Here is a 19,011-nt window from a genome sequence, read left to right on the forward strand (position 1 = left end):
ACAACTTAGTACCCCCTTTGGCCCATGCGGACCACAGCTAAGAAACAGATATGTTGTGGCAGACCTCCAACAAGGGTTAAGAAACACTGCATTAAGTCATATTAACAGGAGGTTCCAGCAGCAGATGCCATAATAATAGGATTGAAAACAGCTAAAATAGTTCTCTCTCTTGCAGTGAATGTCCACTCTCTTTATCTGTTATCTCCCTGTTTTGTTAGCTTGTCGGCTGAAAATGATCAGTCCTCCTCTCCAAATGTTCCACAAGCAAAATGCATGAATATTGCATGAGTTTGGCAAGGGAACAAGCAATGTTCCACACTAAACACAACTGTCACTCGTGACGTTATCAAAAGACTTCCGCCAAAGTCATGAATTATTGAAAGCAAAAAAAAAAAGGCTTTACCAATAAATAATATTCACAACAAAGGCTTAGTATCCTGCAATAAAAATGTCAACTCATTCATTAAAGAACCTTTAGTTAATTTATTATAGGGACAAAAAAAAAAAGAAAACATTTTGGTTAGGTAGGTTCACGTTTCACATGATGGAAAATGTCATGATTTTTTTTTTCTTTAAAAAAAAAAAAAATCTGTCCCTTTAGGGGCTCCGTACACTTGCACTGTTATTAAAAAACATATTTACACATACAGGAAGAATGTGACTTCATAAACGAAAATAAAGTCAAATACCAAAAAAAAATATGCATGTGTATAAACATATTTTACACGTGTCCGTACCGTTTTGTTTTTTTTTTACAGAATTTTGTGTTATATACTGTCATTAAATATGGCATATATATAACATAATGAGCTCCTTTTAAAAAGGAGATAAAACACCACTTAGCGAAAAATGTAAAATAAAAAAAGCACATATATTATGATGTCACATTTCTGGCTTCATCTTTAGGGGCAAAAAAAAGTTGAGTCATGCAAAAGTTTTGGACCGGAAGTCCCTCTCTTGTCCTTTGTGTGGAGGGGAGGTGTTGAATATAACGAGGCCAGCCTCTGTAAAATGTTCCAAACGAAGTCCTAATAGTCATAGAATATTCGAACAAACTGCAGAATGGTTCGCCTTGTTTGACAAAGTATCGACCGTGCCAGCTGCGTCCTCCTCCTCCTGCTTCTCTTCTTCGCCGTCCATGTTTTTCGGCGTAAAAAAAAAAAAAAAAAATCCCCTCCATTTCATAATCTCATAAATATCTTAGAATCTTATAGTTATACTCGTCGTCCTTCATTATAAAAAAAAAAAAAAAAAAAAACATAAATAGTGTCCCGGCGTTTCCCGCGCATTTGCGTCTCCGTCCTCTTTCTGACGTCACAGGCCCAGCGCCGCCGCGTGTTTCTTGGCCTTCAGTCTCAGGTCGGCGATGCTAGAGTTCTTGCTGGTGTTCTTGGCGGCGGCGGCGGCGGCCACCACGGAGGCGGCGGACGCGGACTCGGCGGCGAGCGTGGCCAGCGGCAGGCCGAAGGGCGGAGCGGGGAACATCATGTAGGGGGCGTGGGCCGCCAGGTGCGAGTGCAGGTGGTGCTGCGCATGCGCCACCGCGCTGTCCAGCTGCAGCTGCGCCTGCACCTGAAAGGAGAAGGGCGGCACGTTGCAATGACTATCCTGTAGGGACCCACGCGTGGGGAGTGGGGGAGGGGGGAGAGAAGGGGGAGAACATGCGTTAAGTTGGCAGTGGCTGATGGGACATTCACTTGTACTTGTTTGTATGTCAATAGTGCAGGGGAGGGGGGTGGGGAGGGTCTTCAATGGGCATCTCTCACAACTAAGGGTTTCCAGGGGGGGGGGGGGGGGTATAATTGCAGCCCAAAACTCATTTTTAATTGGTCAGTGGCAAAGTGTAAAGACGAAAGACACGCTACAGCTCAGTGTTTTTAACCATAAGGGTCGGCAAAAAAATATTTGTTTGGTCCATGTATTAAAAAGTTAAAGTGAAGTGAATTATATTTATATAGCACTTTTCTCTAGTGACTCAAAGCGCTTTTACATAGTGAGACCCAATATCTAATGGGTGGCACTGGGAGCAGGTGGGTAAAGTGTCTTGCGCAAGGACACAACGGCAGTGACTAGGATGGCGGAAGCGGGGATCGAACCTGGAACCCTCAAGTTGCTGGCACGGCCGATCTACCAACCGAGCTAAAAGTATCACTGATAGTCACACACACACACTAGATGTGGTGAAATTACTCTCGGCATTTGACCCATCCACTTCTTGCACCCCCTGGGATGTGAGGGGAGCAGTGAGCAGCAGCGGCGGCCGCGCCCGGGAATCATTTTTGGTGATTTACCCCCAATTCCAACTTTTGATGCTGAGTGCCAAGCAGGGAGGTAATGGGTCCCATTTTTATAGTGTTTGGTATACTTTTAGTTTATTTACTTTATTATTTCTTCGGTCAGTGGTCAACAAAATAAACAGTTTCCATCCATCCATGTTCTACCGCTTGTCCCTTTTTGGGGTCGCGGAGGGTGCTGGAGCCTATCTCAGCTGCATTCGGGCGGAAGCCGGGGTACACCCTGGACAAGTCACCACCTCATCGCAGTTTTACATTCATAAATTGACAATTTTACAGACCGAATTTGTTTAGGCTGAAGTTGAGCACTTATTTAGCTTAACTCTATAAACAATGTCAAATACAAGATGAGCTTCAGAGAAATATATGAAATTTCCTTTACACAACCTATTATAAATGCACCTTGTACACACCACAAACACTGTTCAAATATATACACAGTAATGACATGTGAAATATCCCTGCACACGTGTTGGTTAAACATTTGTACCAATAATATACTATAAACAAACACTTATACTTCCATTATTATTTATATCCCATATTTAGTTTTGTAATTAACATTGATCATAGAGGGGGGGGAAAATACTACATACCACTACATACTCAGTAGTAATACACGTTTCCATCACTTGTGGCAGTAATGGCAAAATCAAATAAACATAAAAAGTCTGGAGCTTAAGCTCAAAAATTATGACTAAAGTGGTAAAGCTGTACTTTCATTTGCACTTTAATTTTATGGGCAGTTTGTTAAATTAAGAAGCATATTCTTTGTTAATAGTTATTTTTTTGGTATGTTGTAGTCCCTTTTATGCAGTATATTTGGTCAGTACTTATTTTACTGATCAGCCTGACCCTATCCTAAAGTGTATGTTAAATAAATGATAATCACATGGTTTCATATCATTCTAAAAGATTGCAAACTTTAAGTAGATTAGATAGGATTATTGAATACGATTAAAATCAAGAGGAGGATTATTAATTCAGTGTAGTGTTGTCCCGATACCAATATTTTGGTACCGGTCTCGGTACCAAAATTTTTGGTACTTCTCGGTACTTTTTGGTACTTTTGTAAATAAAGGGGACCACAAAAAATTGCATTATTGGCTTTATTTGAACAAAAAATCTTAGGGTACATTAAACATATGTTTCTTATTGCAAGTTTGTCCTTAAATAAAATAGTGAACATACAAGACAACTCGTTTTTTTATTAGTAAGTAAACAAACAAAGGCTCCTAATTAGTCTGCTGATATATGCAGTAACATATTGTGTCATTTATCTACCTATTATTTTGTCAGCATTATTAAGGACAAGTGGTAGAAAATGAATTATTAATCTACTTGTTAATTTACTGTTAATATCTGCTTACTTTCTCTTTTAAAATGTTTTATCTACACTTCTGTTAAAATGTAATAATCACGTATTCTTCTGTTGTTTGATACTTTACATTAGTTTTGGATGATACCACAAATTTGGGCATCAATTTGATACCAAGTCCATACAGGATACCAGTACGTTTTCAGAGGCAGTATAGTACCGAATATGATTAATTAGTATCACGGTACTATACTAATATCGGTATACCGTACAACCCTAATTAAGTGTTATTATTCAAGTAGGTCCCACACCCCTTTGTAGTAGAAAATATGGGCCCTAAGATCAAAAAATGTTAAGAACCCTTGTGTCAGCCTACATCAACGCGGTACTTATGGACAATTAGTTGCTAAGTCCCGCCCATGCCCGTGCAAAGTTTGCTTGACAACAGCCACGTTTTCCAACCAATCTTGCTCACACTGTACACACATGTGCTTGTCAGTCCCCAAAAGGTGTGTACCACATTTCTGGGCAACTTGGCAAAATGCCAGTCAGTGTTTTAAAGAGCTGTGTGAGAAACTTCAAACCAAATTTGACTAATGGAGCTTTCTTAACATGAAAAATAATAACACAGTAGGCATGCATGTTTTGACAAGCTGTCACCCTTTCGTGTGTTGTAGTTTTGTCAGCTTATACATATTATTATACAAAGTTGGGATGTATAGCCAGTTTTTGTCTTAATGTTAAACGTCTATTTTTGACGTTTTAATAAATGTATCAAATACTTCTATTTTTTACACCCCAAAAGGTGTTTACCAACAATCCTGGTGATTTGTCCAAACGACGTATAGTTAGAGTTGGTCTTTTAAAGAGCACATTAGGCTGTTTGAGAAATTTCAAGTCAATCTGACTAATGAGAAATAATAACACAGAAAATGTGCATGGTTTGACACGTTTTCACCCCTTTTGTGCGCAGAAACTCAAGAGTACAATTTATAATTAGCTCATACAGATATATAAATATATATATATATATATATATATATATATATATATATAGCTTATACATAACTTTATACACATTGTTTCAGGCAACCGTACATAGAGTTGAGATGTAGGATGGTTTTTTTCTTCACTTTGTATTTACCGTCTAAGCATGGCTTAATCTTCATTGCCTACATACTTCAGTACCGATTATTCTAGTAGTCGAGTAATTTATCGATTAGTTTGTCCAATTAATCGGGTAATCAGGTAAAAAACAAACTTCATGCATATTTTAGGTGGAATAAATTCTGCTTGTCACAACCTTTATTATCTTTTCGAACAAATGCACACCGTCAACATTGAAATTGCACTTTTAACATGGGTGAAAGTTCCAAAAATAAATAGATCACACAGATCACAGCACCCACAAACCACCGCTATCATGTGCGCTCTATTGCAGGGGCCGTGCGGAAACTATATCCGCGTATTTAAAGTTCCGGGCACTCTATGCAGTCCGCATTTTATCAATCTTTACAAGTTGCACTCATTAAACAATTAATCGAAGCAGCATAATATAAATCAAATCAAAATAATCAATTAATAATGCAGCCCTAATCTGGTTGCTTTTTGCGTGTTTAATAACTATATCAAAGGTGTCCACCTCAAATACTTCTATTTTTACATATGTGGCCCTCGCTGGAAACCCCTGATCCAAACACATTAAATATAGCTATGACTGTATAAGCACAGTGACTAGATCAAAAAAATGCTAGTTACCCTGCTTACAAATATAACGACAGTTTTTAATACATAAATGTCAGTAAATCAACAAGTATTCTCCAATTATACTTTTGGGATTCTGCAACATTTAAGAATTCTATCAGGCTGTCTCTAAATCAGTATTCCTTCAGGATACATCAGAACCACAACAAATAAATATCCTTGGAGTTATTTCAAATGCGTATCTTTTTTTTAAATATTCCTATTAAGTAAAGGTGCAGGTTAGAATACGGCCTCATATTTTAAAGGTGTAGGCCAATCAATATTTCCCACCATAGGCCACATCCAAAAAATATCAAAAGATGCCTATGTGGGCCCACATTGATCAACTTTTTGTTAATTGCAATAAACAAATCCAATATAGGTCAAGATATGGTAAAGACTCAAATAATCATTGAAATTTACAGCAAATTACTGGCTAATAATTGAAGTACTTTCACAGAAACATTTGCAGTAAATTACTGTGAAATATATTTTTACAGAAATGTATTGTGGGTGCATTGTACGGTTGATTACAATAAAATGACAATTACTTCACAATTGTAAGGTTTTTTTTTAATTACTCTCAGTGTAACAGCACCAGTACCTTATTGTAAATAATGTAAATAATTCAATGTATATACCCTGATGATTATCTTGAGTGATGGCTGTGTTATGATGATAGTATATATGATAGTATATATCTGTATCATGGACCCCGACTTAAACAAGTTGAAAAACTTATTCGGGTGTTACCATTTAGTGGTCAATTGTACGGAATATGTACTTCACTGTGTAGCCTACTAATAAAAGTCTCAATCAATCAATGTACAAGCGTGTGCAACGTAATCTACGGAACAACTTAAGAGACAAGTCAGTTAAAAATGTACAGTAATCATAAATTTACAGTAAATCGAGGACTATGATTACATTATTTTACAGTGAAATAACAGTAAATTGCTGTAAAACATAAGAGTATCATCATTTTTACAGTCATTTTTTTGTAATATTACAGTGCATTGTTTTACTGTGAAAAAATTGTGTTAGATGCTGTGTAATCCTGCTCAATATTTTCAGTATATATTTAAAAAAACATGTTAGCTTTGTGTTATAGGTCGGGGGTTCTTAACTTTTTTGACCTCGGGGCCCGACTTTTCCACTACAGCGGGACCTACTCAGGTATTAACACTGAATTACGAATCTTACTCTTAATTTGAATCATAGTCAATAAGTGTATCTAACATACTTACAGTTAAACAGGATAAACCTAAAAAAAAATGTAACCTAAAAATAAATACTTATCAAATATACTGCAAAAGAAGGGACAGATAAAAACTGATGAAAATGACATAAACATACAATTACGCAGTGCTAAAATCAAAACATTTGACTTAATTAATAAATAACATACATATATATATATATATATATATATATATATATATATATATATATATATATATATATATATATATATATATATATATATATATATATATATATATATGGATGGATGTTTCTTAAATAAACTTTCAATAAAATTAAAGTGCAATTGAAAAAACATCTCTTCCACTTTAGTCATAAATCTTGCACTTAAGAAACCTCTCTGACTTTAGCTCCATCCTTTTTTTTTTTGTTTGAATATTGTCATTACTGCCACAGGTGGTGGGAAAGTGTATTACAACTGAATACCGCCGCAGTCCATTTTTTTGTCAGCCCTCTGGGAGACGCTCTCGGCCCAACCGTGCACCCCGGCTTCTTGGTTAAGAAACAGTTATAGGTGACATTGCAGATCACTTGTAATTTGTAGAACTACTTTGCTGCAAGTCTGGTTTTTTAGTTCTATTTTCACTAAATAAAAAAACACAAAAAAATCATTGTGGTCTACAAATTACCCCTTGACTGGCCTTTGGACATCCCTAAAATGTAGGCCAGAGATTCTCAAACGGTGGTATGTGTACTACGAGTGGTACGCCAAAGAATTACTTGATTAAAGTATATTGTTACCGTTCAAACTTTGTGTAATGTTACATCCACCCATCCATTTTCTACCGCTTATTCCCTTTGGGGTTGCGGGGGGCGCTGGAGCCTATCTCAGCTACAATCGGGCGGAAGGCGGGGTACACCCTGGACAAGTCGCTACCTCATCGCAGGGCCAACACAGATAGACAGACAACATTCACACTCACATCCACACACTAGGGCCAATTTAGTGTTGCCAATCAACTTATCCCCAGGTGCATGTCTTTGGAGGTGGGAGGAAGCCGGAGTACCCGGAGGGAACCCACGCAGTCACGGGGAGAACATGCAAACTCCACACAGAAAGATCCCGAGCCCGGGATTGAACCCAAGACTACTCAGGACCTTCGTATTGTGAGGCAGATGCACTAACCCCTCTGCCACCGTGAAGCCCTGTAATGTTATAGTGACCAAAAATAATAAATATACTTGGTAAATAAAACCTCCCTTGTTTTTGATGAATACTTGGGCTTACTACGCTACTGTATTGTGTACATTATGATGGTACTTGGAGAGCCATGTTTTTTCCTGAGGTGGTACTTGGTGAAAAAGGTTTGAGAACCACAGTTGCAGGCCATAAAATCATGCATTAATACAAACACCTTGCTGTGTTGGCACATTGTTTATGTTTCATTGCATCCAGTCAACATGTGCCAGGACAGCATAGTCTGCATATTTTAGGCTTGTAAGGAAACTTAAGCAACTTGCCTGTTGGAATGGCATCCGCAAAGCCCCCACGTTGACATATGGCGCCACGCGACAAGCTTCGAACTGGTTGGCTGCTCCTATCAGGACTCCTGAAGAGAACAGCACAATGAGGGACCAAGAATCAACAAATAGCATTCAAATATATATTTACCTTTATGTAACTGGTTCTCCTGCTTCCTGCATTTGGCTCTTCTGTTCTGGAACCAAACCTGCAGGGAATGAGTTCCAATTAAATTACTGATTGGCAGATGCTTCACAGCAATGACATGAAGAAGAAGAAGAAGAAAAAAAACATCCCAAAGGTACATGGAGAAATATTAATGGTACTGCTAAGCCTACATTTTATGTATTACTCATAAGCAAGCAAAACTGCCAATAATCCATAAAAAGGACACTAAAAGGTATTGAATCCCATTTCAGGCAAATAGAAACAACCCTTGTGGAGATGTGCAGGACGATTGGACTATAATAAATAACCTTGTCAGCATCCGTTTCATCTTTCTATACAGGAGCGTCCCTGAAGACTTGAATGGACTCTGCTATCGAATAGCAGCAGCTCTATGATGATGTTTTTGTACCTCCCTTCTCTTCTTGCACTGCTGTTCCTTTTATTAAATGGCCACTAAAATTAATTACTCCTTATTCTTGAAGAAAATCCATGCAAACACTCGAAAAGACAGTACCGCGTAAGAAAAATATAGTGACGACTTGTAACAATTGAGTTAAATTAGCCCACATGTACAGGCCTGATTGAAATTATATAGATTTTGCTGTCAGCTTATTTCATTTATGGACCATTTTCTGTACACTTTGGAATTCATGGCCATGATAAAAGCACAGGTATTGATTTGAGTCCAGTAGAAAATAAACTCAACATGCAGTCTCTAAAGGAAGAAAAGAGTGGGGAAAATATTGTGTAGGTGCAGGGTGTAGATTTTGGCTGGAAAATAAAACATTTAATGTATGCAAATCCTTCCGCACAATGCCTCTTATTGGGGGAGATCCTATAGCTAAGGCTGGGATAGACCTCTACAAAATAAAAGATTTCCTTTTCCTTAACTCAATACTGGAAGAAAAAAATGATGATTGCCATATCATTTAATGCCATATAGTGTCATTGGTGATGCAAATGAGTTATGTTCATTGTCCCCCTGCTCTCATTACACATGTCTGAAGACCACCACCCCTCCTCATCCTCCTTGGAAGCCTTACTGGGTTTCTTGCCCAGATGGTCTTTGCTCATGGGCCCTCATGGTAACATGCACCCGGCCATGTCCACACACACACACACAGACGCGCACACGCACGCGCACACACCGATATAGCTACAATCAATGTGGATAATGAGGATTAAAAGCATGCACTCACACATTCATCGGAACACATAATAGATCTAAATGTGCAAATCTATTCGTTTTCATTTATATTTCCACAGCAGTGCACATCACATTGTTGTCACAATATTTGAAAACATATTATTTTTGTTAAATGTATGAAAGGTTTTTTTTTTTATGTAAAATGTTAACGTGAAAATAAATATATTTATTGAAACACATTCAATTGTACATTCATTTTAACCATTGTGGTTAATATTTATTTTTTCTCCCAAAAAAAAATGGTTACTATTATGCATGCTTTTATATTTAAATGTGGACTTATAGTATTTTTTTGTGCACAATGGGATTTTTGCGTGCATGTTCGTTTCTTGCATTCACAGGGAAGAGGCGTGCATGTTCCCTCACCTGCACCCGGGCCTCGGACAGTCCCAGCCTCTGGCTCAGCTCCTCCCGCATGAAGGCGTCCGGATAGTGGGTCTCGTCAAAGAGCCTCTCCAGCTCGTTGAGCTGCTCCAGCGTGAAGTTAGTCCGGCTTCGTCTCTGTTTGATTTTAGTCTGGGCTTCATCCTCCATGGGCTTGGACTCCTCTTTCCTCTCCTTCACGTCCGTATTTCCTGCAGGGATCAAATACATGCATCACGTCATGACAATGCACGATTGGAAACGCCATGCAAAAATAATCATTTTCCATGCTGTGATCATTTGCAGGTGCATCAGATCTAAAGTGAAAGCCCCAAAACGCACAGGGACCTGCAGTGGTAATGTGTGATCCACAGACGAGTGCCCTCCCCAAACCTCAAAAAGCGATCAGAACTCGGATGTTTTGTCGAGCTACATAAAGCTCTTTAATTATTAAACTGCTTATAAATATGCAAGCCCGCTGCGCTGTGCCCACTGTGATCCACGCACAAAACACACGGCCACATTTTAACAAGCCTGCACACGCGGCTTTCAAACGTGTGCACATATTTCCTTTTTTTTAATGAATACAACGTGTAAATTAAATTCGTGCAAACTAGAAATATATAAGTTTGAGTTTGCTTCCACGTCTAAATATCATAATAAATGAGTGCACTTGAGTGCACTTAAAACAAACCAGCCACATGAATAAAAGGTGTGATGAGCAGCTTTTACACTCCACCTGTGCACCAAAAACACACCTTGTTGCTGCAAATGTGCACGTGACTGGAATTCACTTTAATGGTTAACAATTATTTTTGTTAAATGTGTTTTAAGGAACGCTAACAAAAATGCTATAAAGCGTGATTGTCTTTATTATTTTTTTGCACCAAGCAAACCTCTCGAATGGTGCAGAAAATGCACCATAATGTACTTTATCATTAACATGCATGATCAGACTGTCAAACGTTTGCAGAATGCATTTTTTTTGCTAAAAGAAAAATACTAAATGCAACTCTTTTCAGAGTTTTTTTGCACAATAAAGTGCACTTAATTCAATTTCTCATGCATTTGATCAATAAAAGGCAATTTTAAAGAGTCAACCAGGTGGAAGGATTACAAAAAAATAAATACTACTAATAATAAACGGCACTCTTAAAGCAGGGGGAAATACACATTCTCATTAAAATGGTTGACATATTGTTTTTGCTTGCAAAATTAATGCATTTTGCAAACTTGAACGGCGAGAGAGGACTCATTTTCAGACATTTTAACGAAATATGCAAATGTATAAACAAAAAATGTGGGAGTATTTAAAAAAAAGAGGCTAAATGGTGCATTGTGACTTGAATTGTGGCGAGAGTACACTTTATCGGGCGTTTGATCGTAATGTGCAATTTCAAACATTTTATAATGGATTTTGAATAAAGTCTAAATGGTGCATTTTGACTTAAATTGTGCAGAGAGTACACTTTATCGTGCGTTTCATCGTAATGTGCAATTTCAAACATTCTAGAATGCATTTTGAATAAAGTCTAAATGGTGCATTTTGACTTAAATTGTGCAGAGAGTACACTTTATCGTGCGTTTCATCGTAATGTGCAATTTCAAACATTCTAGAATGCATTTTGAATAAAGTCTAAATGGTGCATTTTGACTTAAATAGTGCAGAGAGTACACTTTAGCGGGCGTTTCATCGTAATGTGCAATTTCAAACATTCTAGAATGCATTTTGAATAAAGTCTAAATGGTGCATTTTGACTTAAATTGTGCAGAGAGTACACTTTATCGGGCGTTTCATCGTAATGTGCAATTTCAAACATTCTAGAATGTATTTTGAATAAAGTCTAAATGGTGCATTTTGACTTAAATTGTGAAGAAAATACCATTTCTCACTTTTGACTGCAAGCATTTGTAAAACTAAAATAAGAAGTAATAACTTCCACTTTTTGTGTGCATTTTGATGTTGCTCTTTAAACCGGATAATCAGCCAATTTAGCCCGATTAAGCAGGTTTATTTAGCAGTATAGACTTCCTTCAAAGCAGATCCATATGCACGTATCGACTCTCCTTACCGTCGATGAGTTTGGGACTACCGGCCTCTCTGGTTCTCTCCGGCCCGAGCATGTCTGTCTCCCTCCCCGGCGAGAGCGCAGCGTTGCGGGCTATGACCGCCGCCGCCTCCGCCTCCTCCCGACTGCCGGGCTCCGCGGTTAAACTCTCCCGGCTCCCTGCTCTCGCCGCGCCGGTCTCCAGCACTTCCCTGTAGGTGATCACCTCCTTCTTCTCCTTGACTTTATGATCGAAAGACTTAGACACGAAGGCGGTGAGCTCTTCCATCACTCTTTTTCCTCTCCTCTCTCAAAAGAGAAGGAAAAAAAAAAAAACACTCTCACACACACACACGCACACACACGCACACACACACACACACCCGCTCCCTTTGCTCCACGACAGCTTAAGACATCAATGTGGCCCCTTGAAAATGTAGGTGATGCTGCCAACTCTCTAGGAAGGCGCCACCTTTAAAAAAAAATGGTACATAGAGATGCGTCTTCCTCGGCCAATTTCTCCTCCTTTGGTGCAGCGGAGTTGGGAACCTGCTGGTGATCCTCTATTGAAGTCACACTATTTATACTTTGCGGCGCCTTGCCCCCTTGATCCGTGCAAATTACCTCCCCTCAGGATGCCAGGATGAGCCCCCCCCCCCCCGCCCCCCATCCTCATCCACCCTGGAAGTGAGGGAGTAAAAAAACAAAAAAAACAACCCAAAAAACATTAAGCTGCACTACTGCTGCTATTGGCCATTAAACCAAGATTGACAAGAAGGACTAATTAATTTAATTAGGCGCTCATTGGCTGCTATTGTCCTGAGTTACTTTTTAAACACCCCAGCGAATGCAATGAATCTCTCTCTCTCTCTCTCTCTCTCTCTCTCTCTCTCTCTCTCTCCCCCCCCCCCCCCCCCCCCCTCTCTTTCTCTCTCTCTCTCGGCAGGGGCGTGGCCTACAAATCTGTGAAAATGATGACAAGAGACGAGAGGAGAGAGGAGCACATGGACGAGGAGTCCTTCCTCACTCCACATCACCAAATTCACAGGCAGGTATACCAAAAAAAGAAGACAAAAAAAAGACAGGAGTGACTCCTAACTATAACTGAACAATCTTTGCACTGTTAAAATGTCACAGGGTTTAACAGTATTATTTCACTGGGAAATACTGTACATTTTCAACAGGTTATTGTGGCAGTAGCCTTGTATTTCACATATAAATGATGGTAAATGTAACTGTAAAAGTAATGCAATTATTAGCCAGGAATCTACTGTGAATTTACAATGAAAATTATTTGCATTTTCTGTTGATTTTAATTATAGGAAAACGTTTTATTGCTCATGTGAAGACATGGTGACACATACTTAAATGCAATATTGCATGTTATAAATAAATCGCATTGCATGGTTATTTATTTTGCATTTCATGTATTTAAATTGTTTTCATCCTTGCATTTAAGTTATCTTTATGTTATGCTCTTTACTCTTTTTCTATCCCTCCTTAAACGTGAAATGCCACACAAATTCAATTTAATGTGAAATTAGAATAGTGATTATAACCCTATTATTAGTAAATAGGTGTTCTTGCATTTAAGTAATAACCCAGTTTGGTTTATTCATTCCAGTGTTGCCTTCTTAATTGGCAAATGACGAGTCTTAAAATGAGCACCATTAGTAAACCATATACAGCTTAATATTAATTCTCAGTGGGCCTTTTATGGTCGTCATTATGATGTTAAATAGCAGCTAAACGTTCAATTAACGTGCCTCTTGCCGCCACTTTGCCAATGGGCTCTAATTATTGCTGCAGAAAGTGTTGTTATTATTTGCAGAATAAACAAAAACAGAGAGAGAATATATCGATCAAAATAGAATTAGAGCGAATTTCGTTTTTTCTTTGATCTTAAATACATAAATAAAAAAGGCCGGATGAATTTAATGCTAAACGTGTTTATTGATATTCTATTTCGATAGCATCATAATAATTCTCCCGGATTAAATATTAACGACTTTTCTTTTTTTTCCAGCGTGAACCTTTAGGCATTAATTACTGCATGCTGAAAGCAGCATGAATCCCTAATTGAGGTGATGAGCATCCTGTTTACCCTGCAACCCGAATTAATTTGTTGCAGGCAAATTGTATTATGGATTCATCTGCACCTACTGCCTCCTAATGTGTTTGCACTCTTCATTTTCCGTGCTGCAATTAATGCTGTTTAGCGTGAACGATGTCTTTATGGCAAATATGACCTCATGCAAATTAGCTCAATGCTGCAAACGAATGTGCATACTTTTTGATGTACTGTACTTTGGTGTACATCATGCATAAGCAATTACAATTCAATCAACTGTAGAGCAGCACAGCAGAATACTTAAATGTAAGGAAGACAATGACACTCTAATGAATGTTAACTAAATGGGTAATGGGTATAAATGAATTCTACATCATTTATATTACAGTAGAATATTATGTTCTTATATATTACAAAGTGACTTATGTGCAGTTTGAAAGCCTTTCGGTTTGATTGATTGAAACTTTTATTAGGAGATTGCACAGTACAGTACATATTCCGTACAATTGACAGAGAAGAGGACTGTGGAAAAACTAGTGAGCATCCTGGATGATGCCTGCAGTCACCCTCTGCATACCGTTGTCAGTAGCCAAAGGAGCCTGTTCAGTGCTAGACTGCTTCACCCCAAGTGCAGGACTAATAGACTCAAAAACTCATTTGTCCCACAGGTCATTAGACTGTAACTCCTCTCTGGGGGGAGGGGTACTCGGATGACAGGGGAAAAACAATAACAATGCAATACTTTTTCATAACATGGTTACTACTGTCTAGTTTCTGTTGTTATATTCTTATTTTACTGTTATATTTTTATTCTCATTGTTGCTTTTTATTTGTATTCTTATTGTAATATTTTCTATTTTGTTTACATTTATACCCCCATTATATACTTTTTACTTTTTAAATTTGATCTCAACTCTATACACTGCTACTGGAATTTTAATTTTCCTGAGGGAACTCTCCTGAAGGAATCAATAAAGTACTATCTATCTATCTATCTATCTATCTATCTATCTATCTATCTATCTGTCTATCTATCTATCTTAAATGGTAACACCCGAGTACGTTTTTCAACTTGTTTAAGTCGGGGTCCACGTTAATCAATTCATGGTACAAATGCAAATATATACTGTCAGCTTAAAACAGTCATCACACAAGTTAATCATCAGAGTACATACATTGAATTATTTACATTATTTACAATACCTACTCAGTGGCCTAGTGGTTAGAGTGTCCGCCCTGAGATCGGTAGGTTGTGGGTTCAAACCCCGGCCGAGTCATACCAAAGACTATAAAAATGGGACCCATTACCTCCCTGCTTGGCACTCAGTATCAAGGGTTGGAATTGGGGGTTAAATCACCAAAAATGATTCCCGGGCGCGGCCACCGCTGCTGCCCACTGCTCCCCTCACCTCCCAGGGGGTGATCAAGGGTGATGGGTTAAATGCAGAGAATAATTTCGCCACACCTAGTGTGTGTGTGACAATCATTGGTACTTTAACTTTAACTTTATATGGGGGGTGAGACGCGGAGGGAGGGTTAGGTTGGGTGAGGGAAATGTATCCAGATTTCAAGTATGTTCTCAAATGTCAAGTCAAACTTCACTTTTTTCTAAGATCCATTGATAAGAAATGTAATCATGAACACAACATGCAATATAATCAACATCTAAACGGTGATAACTGATGAAAAAAACACTCAAAAACATTACCAGACCCATGTAATCGATCGATCGACTATTTCACACTTAATTTCAGAGACTCCCGCTCTATCGATGCCCTCTAATTTGGCTAGTTTTGCCTGGCAGTGCATCGCATGTGTGTTTTGCAGCTCTCCGACGCCGGTGAGAAGCGAGATTTGTGACAAATACATAATTTTTACTCGTTTATTCCGTAAATTAGCCTTCATGACAGAAATGCTGAATATAAGGCATTGCTATTCCAGAACGGGCGTCTGTAAAGTTACCGATTTAGAGTGTGACGCTGTTTGAGTGAGCGCCGCTAGCTCGCTAGCCAGCTAGCTAGCTAGTCCAAACAAATAGTATGAGAAGAAGAAGCGGAGTGAAAACACACACGTTTCATTTTCAAATGAACCATGAGTTGGTTATTCAAGCGGTTTGAATTCGCACAGGCGTGAAAGTGTGGATACCGAGTAAGAAAGCCTGAACCTCCGTGTGTGTGTGTGTGTGTGTGTGTGTGTCAGCTGACAGTCGAGCAGTATGGGGCGCCGCTCATCCAGCAGTGACGAGGGAAGCAGAAGCCGGAAGAAACGAAAACAACGTCGCCGTTCATCATCCTCTTCTTCCTCCTCCTCCTCTGGTAGTAGGTTGACCAGCAGCAGGAGCCACCGGTCGAACCGCCGCAGCCGCTCACGGTCCAGGGACAGGAGGTGGGTGCACGGCGTGGTCCTAAAAAAAAAGAGTCCTATTGCACGCTAATCAATCAATGTTTATTTTTATAGCCCTAAATCACAAGTGTCTCAAAGGGCTGCACAAGCCACAACGACATCCGCGGTACAGAGCCCACATAAGGGCAAGAAAAAACACACAACCCCAATGGGACGTTGATTTATAAATAACATGACTATGAGAAACCTTGGAGAGGAAGCATATGTGGTTGGGGGCGTGGCTAAGAGGGGAGGAGTATATTTACAGCTAGAATTCACCAAGTCAAGTATTTCATATATGTATATATATATATATATATATATATATATATATATATATATATATATATAAAAGAAATACTTGAATTTCAGTGTTCATTTATTTACACATATACACACACATAACACTCATCTACTCATTGTTGAGTTAAGGGTTGAATTGTCCATCCTTGTTCTATTCTCTGTCACTATTTTTCTAACCACGCTGAACACCCTCTCTGATGATGCATTGCTGTGTGGCACGCACAAAAGGGCTTTCATCAAATGCACTGGAGTCTGGAATCTTCCATCTCTCCCTAGCATGGCCCAAAACCGGTCAATCTTTGCTTCCTGAGGAAGATCTTCACTGCCAAGCACTTGGTAGTCCACTACTTCTTCCCGGAGGCTATCCAGGTCCAATCGCAGCTGCGGCTTGGAACTTACAAGCGTATTTCTTCATCTTACTCGTCGTCGGCGTCGCCACGGCTGTGTCTTCCTCGTTCTTCTGCTTCGTCTCCTTGTTGTGTGTGCAGTTGTGCACTGCACTCTCTAAAAGCCGTAGATGTTATTGTCACATATGCATGCACAGTAGATGGCAGTATTGTCCTGTTTAAGAGTGTCACAACATTGCTGTTTACGGCAGACGAACTGCTTTACGGTAGACGAAAACGTGACTGCTGTTGTGTGTTGTTACCGCGCTGGGAGGACGTTAATGAAACTGCCTAACAATAAACCCACATAAGAAACCAAGAACTCGCCCTCGATCATTCTACAGTTATAACGTCATTGGGCAGGCACGCTGTTTATATTGTGGAAAAGCGGACTCAGGTCCGCATGGAGCGGGGGGGGGGGGGCCGTGGCCTCCAGCTCCGCCTGAATTTCGGGAGATTTTTGGGAGAAAATTTGTCCCGGGAGGTTTTCGGGAGAGGCGCTGAATTTCGGGAGTTTCCCGGAAGATCCGAGAGGGTTGGCAAGTATGCTAACATAATAGTGAGAGTCCAGTCCAGGGGTCGGGAACCTTTTTGGCTGAGAGAGCCATGAAAGCCAAATATTTTAAAATGTATTTCCGTGAGAGCCATATCATATTTTTTAACACTGAATACAACTAAATGCGGGCAGCACGGTGGTAGAGGGGTTAGTACATCTGCCTCACAATACGAAGGTCTGGGGTTCGATCTTGCGCTCGGGATCTTTCTGTGTGGAGTTTGCATGTTCTCCCCGTGACTGCGTGGGTTCCCTCCGGGTACTCCGGCTTCCTCCCACCCCCAAAGACATGCACCTGGGGATAGGTTGATAGGCAACACTAAATTGGCCCTAGTGTGTGAATGTGAGTGTGTTGTCAGTCTATCTGTGTTGGCCCTGTGATGAGGTGGCGACTTGTCCAGGGTGTACCCCGCCTTCCGCCCGAATGCAGCTGAGATAGGTTCCAGCGACCCCAGAAAGGGACAAGCGGTAAAAAATGGATGGATGGATGGACAACTAAATGCGTGCATTTTTTAAGTAAGACCAACATTTTTAGAGTATAATAAGTCTCTAATTCTTTTTAATAACATTGTTATTTCTTGAACAGGTGCGGTAGAAAATGGATGGATGGATTAAAATGCATGAGAATGTTTTATATTTTGAGCGTTATTTTTAATATCGTGATTACCAGCATAATTATTCATTACTTATCGTGTTAAGCAATGTCAGCTAAGATTTATCTGAGAGCCAGATGCAGTCATCAAAAGAGCCACATCCGGCTCTAGAGCCATAGGTTCCCTACCCCTGGTCCAGTCCATAGTGGGGCCAGCAGGAGACTATCTCGAGCAGAGACAGGTCAGCAGTGTAGAGATGTCCCCAACCGATGCACAGGCGAGCGGTCCACCCCGGGTCCCGACTCTGGACAGCCAGCACTTCATCCATGGCCACCGGACCTGTGTCCCCCCCCTCCACAAGGGAGAGGGGGGCAGAGGAGAAAAAAAAAGAAAAGGCAGATCAACTGGTCCAAAAAGGGGGTCTATTTAAAGGCCAGAGTATACAAATGAGTTTTAAGATGGGACTTAAATGCTTCTACTGAGGTCGCATCTCTAACTGTTACCGGGAGGGTATTCCATAGTACTGGAGTAATACTACATGCAGACCCATTTTAACACATTTTTATGTTGCTAAAAACTCAAATGATGGCAAGTTGTGAGTGCAACTTGTAGGTACGTGACATAAAAGTTAAAATGCGAAATATCTGAAAAAAATAATAATAAGCATCGCAAATACTCAGAAAAAAAGCTTTCCAGTTTGATTGATTGATTGAAACTTTTATTAGTAGATTGCACAGTACAGTACATATTCCGTACAATTGACCACTAAATGGTAACACCCGAGGGCAGCACGGTGGAACAGGGGTTAGTGCATGTGCCTCACAACACAAAGGTCCCGAGTAGTCCTGAGTTCAATC

The 19,011-nt window shown here is 39.6% G+C and overlaps 2 protein-coding genes across 4 annotated transcripts in view; one reads left to right on the forward strand and one right to left on the reverse strand.

Moving 5' to 3' along the window:
• Nucleotides 1-502: 502 nt before the first annotated feature.
• Nucleotides 503-12,217, reverse strand: shox2 (shox homeobox 2). 2 transcript variants are annotated; one of them, XM_061972077.2, is made up of 5 exons: nt 11,891-12,217; nt 9,822-10,030; nt 8,231-8,288; nt 8,080-8,168; nt 503-1,572 (listed from the first exon to the last, which is right to left on the reverse strand). In XM_061972077.2, exons 1-5 carry the CDS (start codon nt 12,153-12,155, stop codon nt 1,315-1,317), a joined length of 879 nt encoding a protein of 292 aa, XP_061828061.1. In that variant the 5' UTR covers nt 12,156-12,217; the 3' UTR covers nt 503-1,314. The 2 variants fall into 2 exon arrangements, with proteins under 2 accessions (XP_061828061.1, XP_061828060.1); XM_061972076.2 differs by having other exon boundaries at nt 503-1,608.
• A 3,501-nt stretch (nt 12,218-15,718) lies between these two features.
• Nucleotides 15,719-19,011, forward strand: part of rsrc1 (arginine/serine-rich coiled-coil 1) — a 300,071-nt gene continuing 296,778 nt past the window's right edge. Inside the window, exons 1-2 of one of the 2 annotated variants that reach the window (XM_061972977.1) lie at nt 15,719-15,777; nt 16,137-16,322. In XM_061972977.1, the coding sequence (XP_061828961.1) occupies nt 16,153-16,322 (170 nt within the window). In that variant the 5' untranslated portion in view covers nt 15,719-15,777; nt 16,137-16,152. Of the gene's footprint in view, nt 15,778-15,803; nt 16,323-19,011 lie in introns of those variants that run through there. The other variant, XM_061972976.2, reaches the window with a different exon arrangement.

This window comes from Nerophis lumbriciformis, linkage group LG17 (genome assembly GCF_033978685.3).
Source record: "Nerophis lumbriciformis linkage group LG17, RoL_Nlum_v2.1, whole genome shotgun sequence".
Classification (NCBI taxonomy): domain Eukaryota; kingdom Metazoa; phylum Chordata; class Actinopteri; order Syngnathiformes; family Syngnathidae; genus Nerophis; species Nerophis lumbriciformis.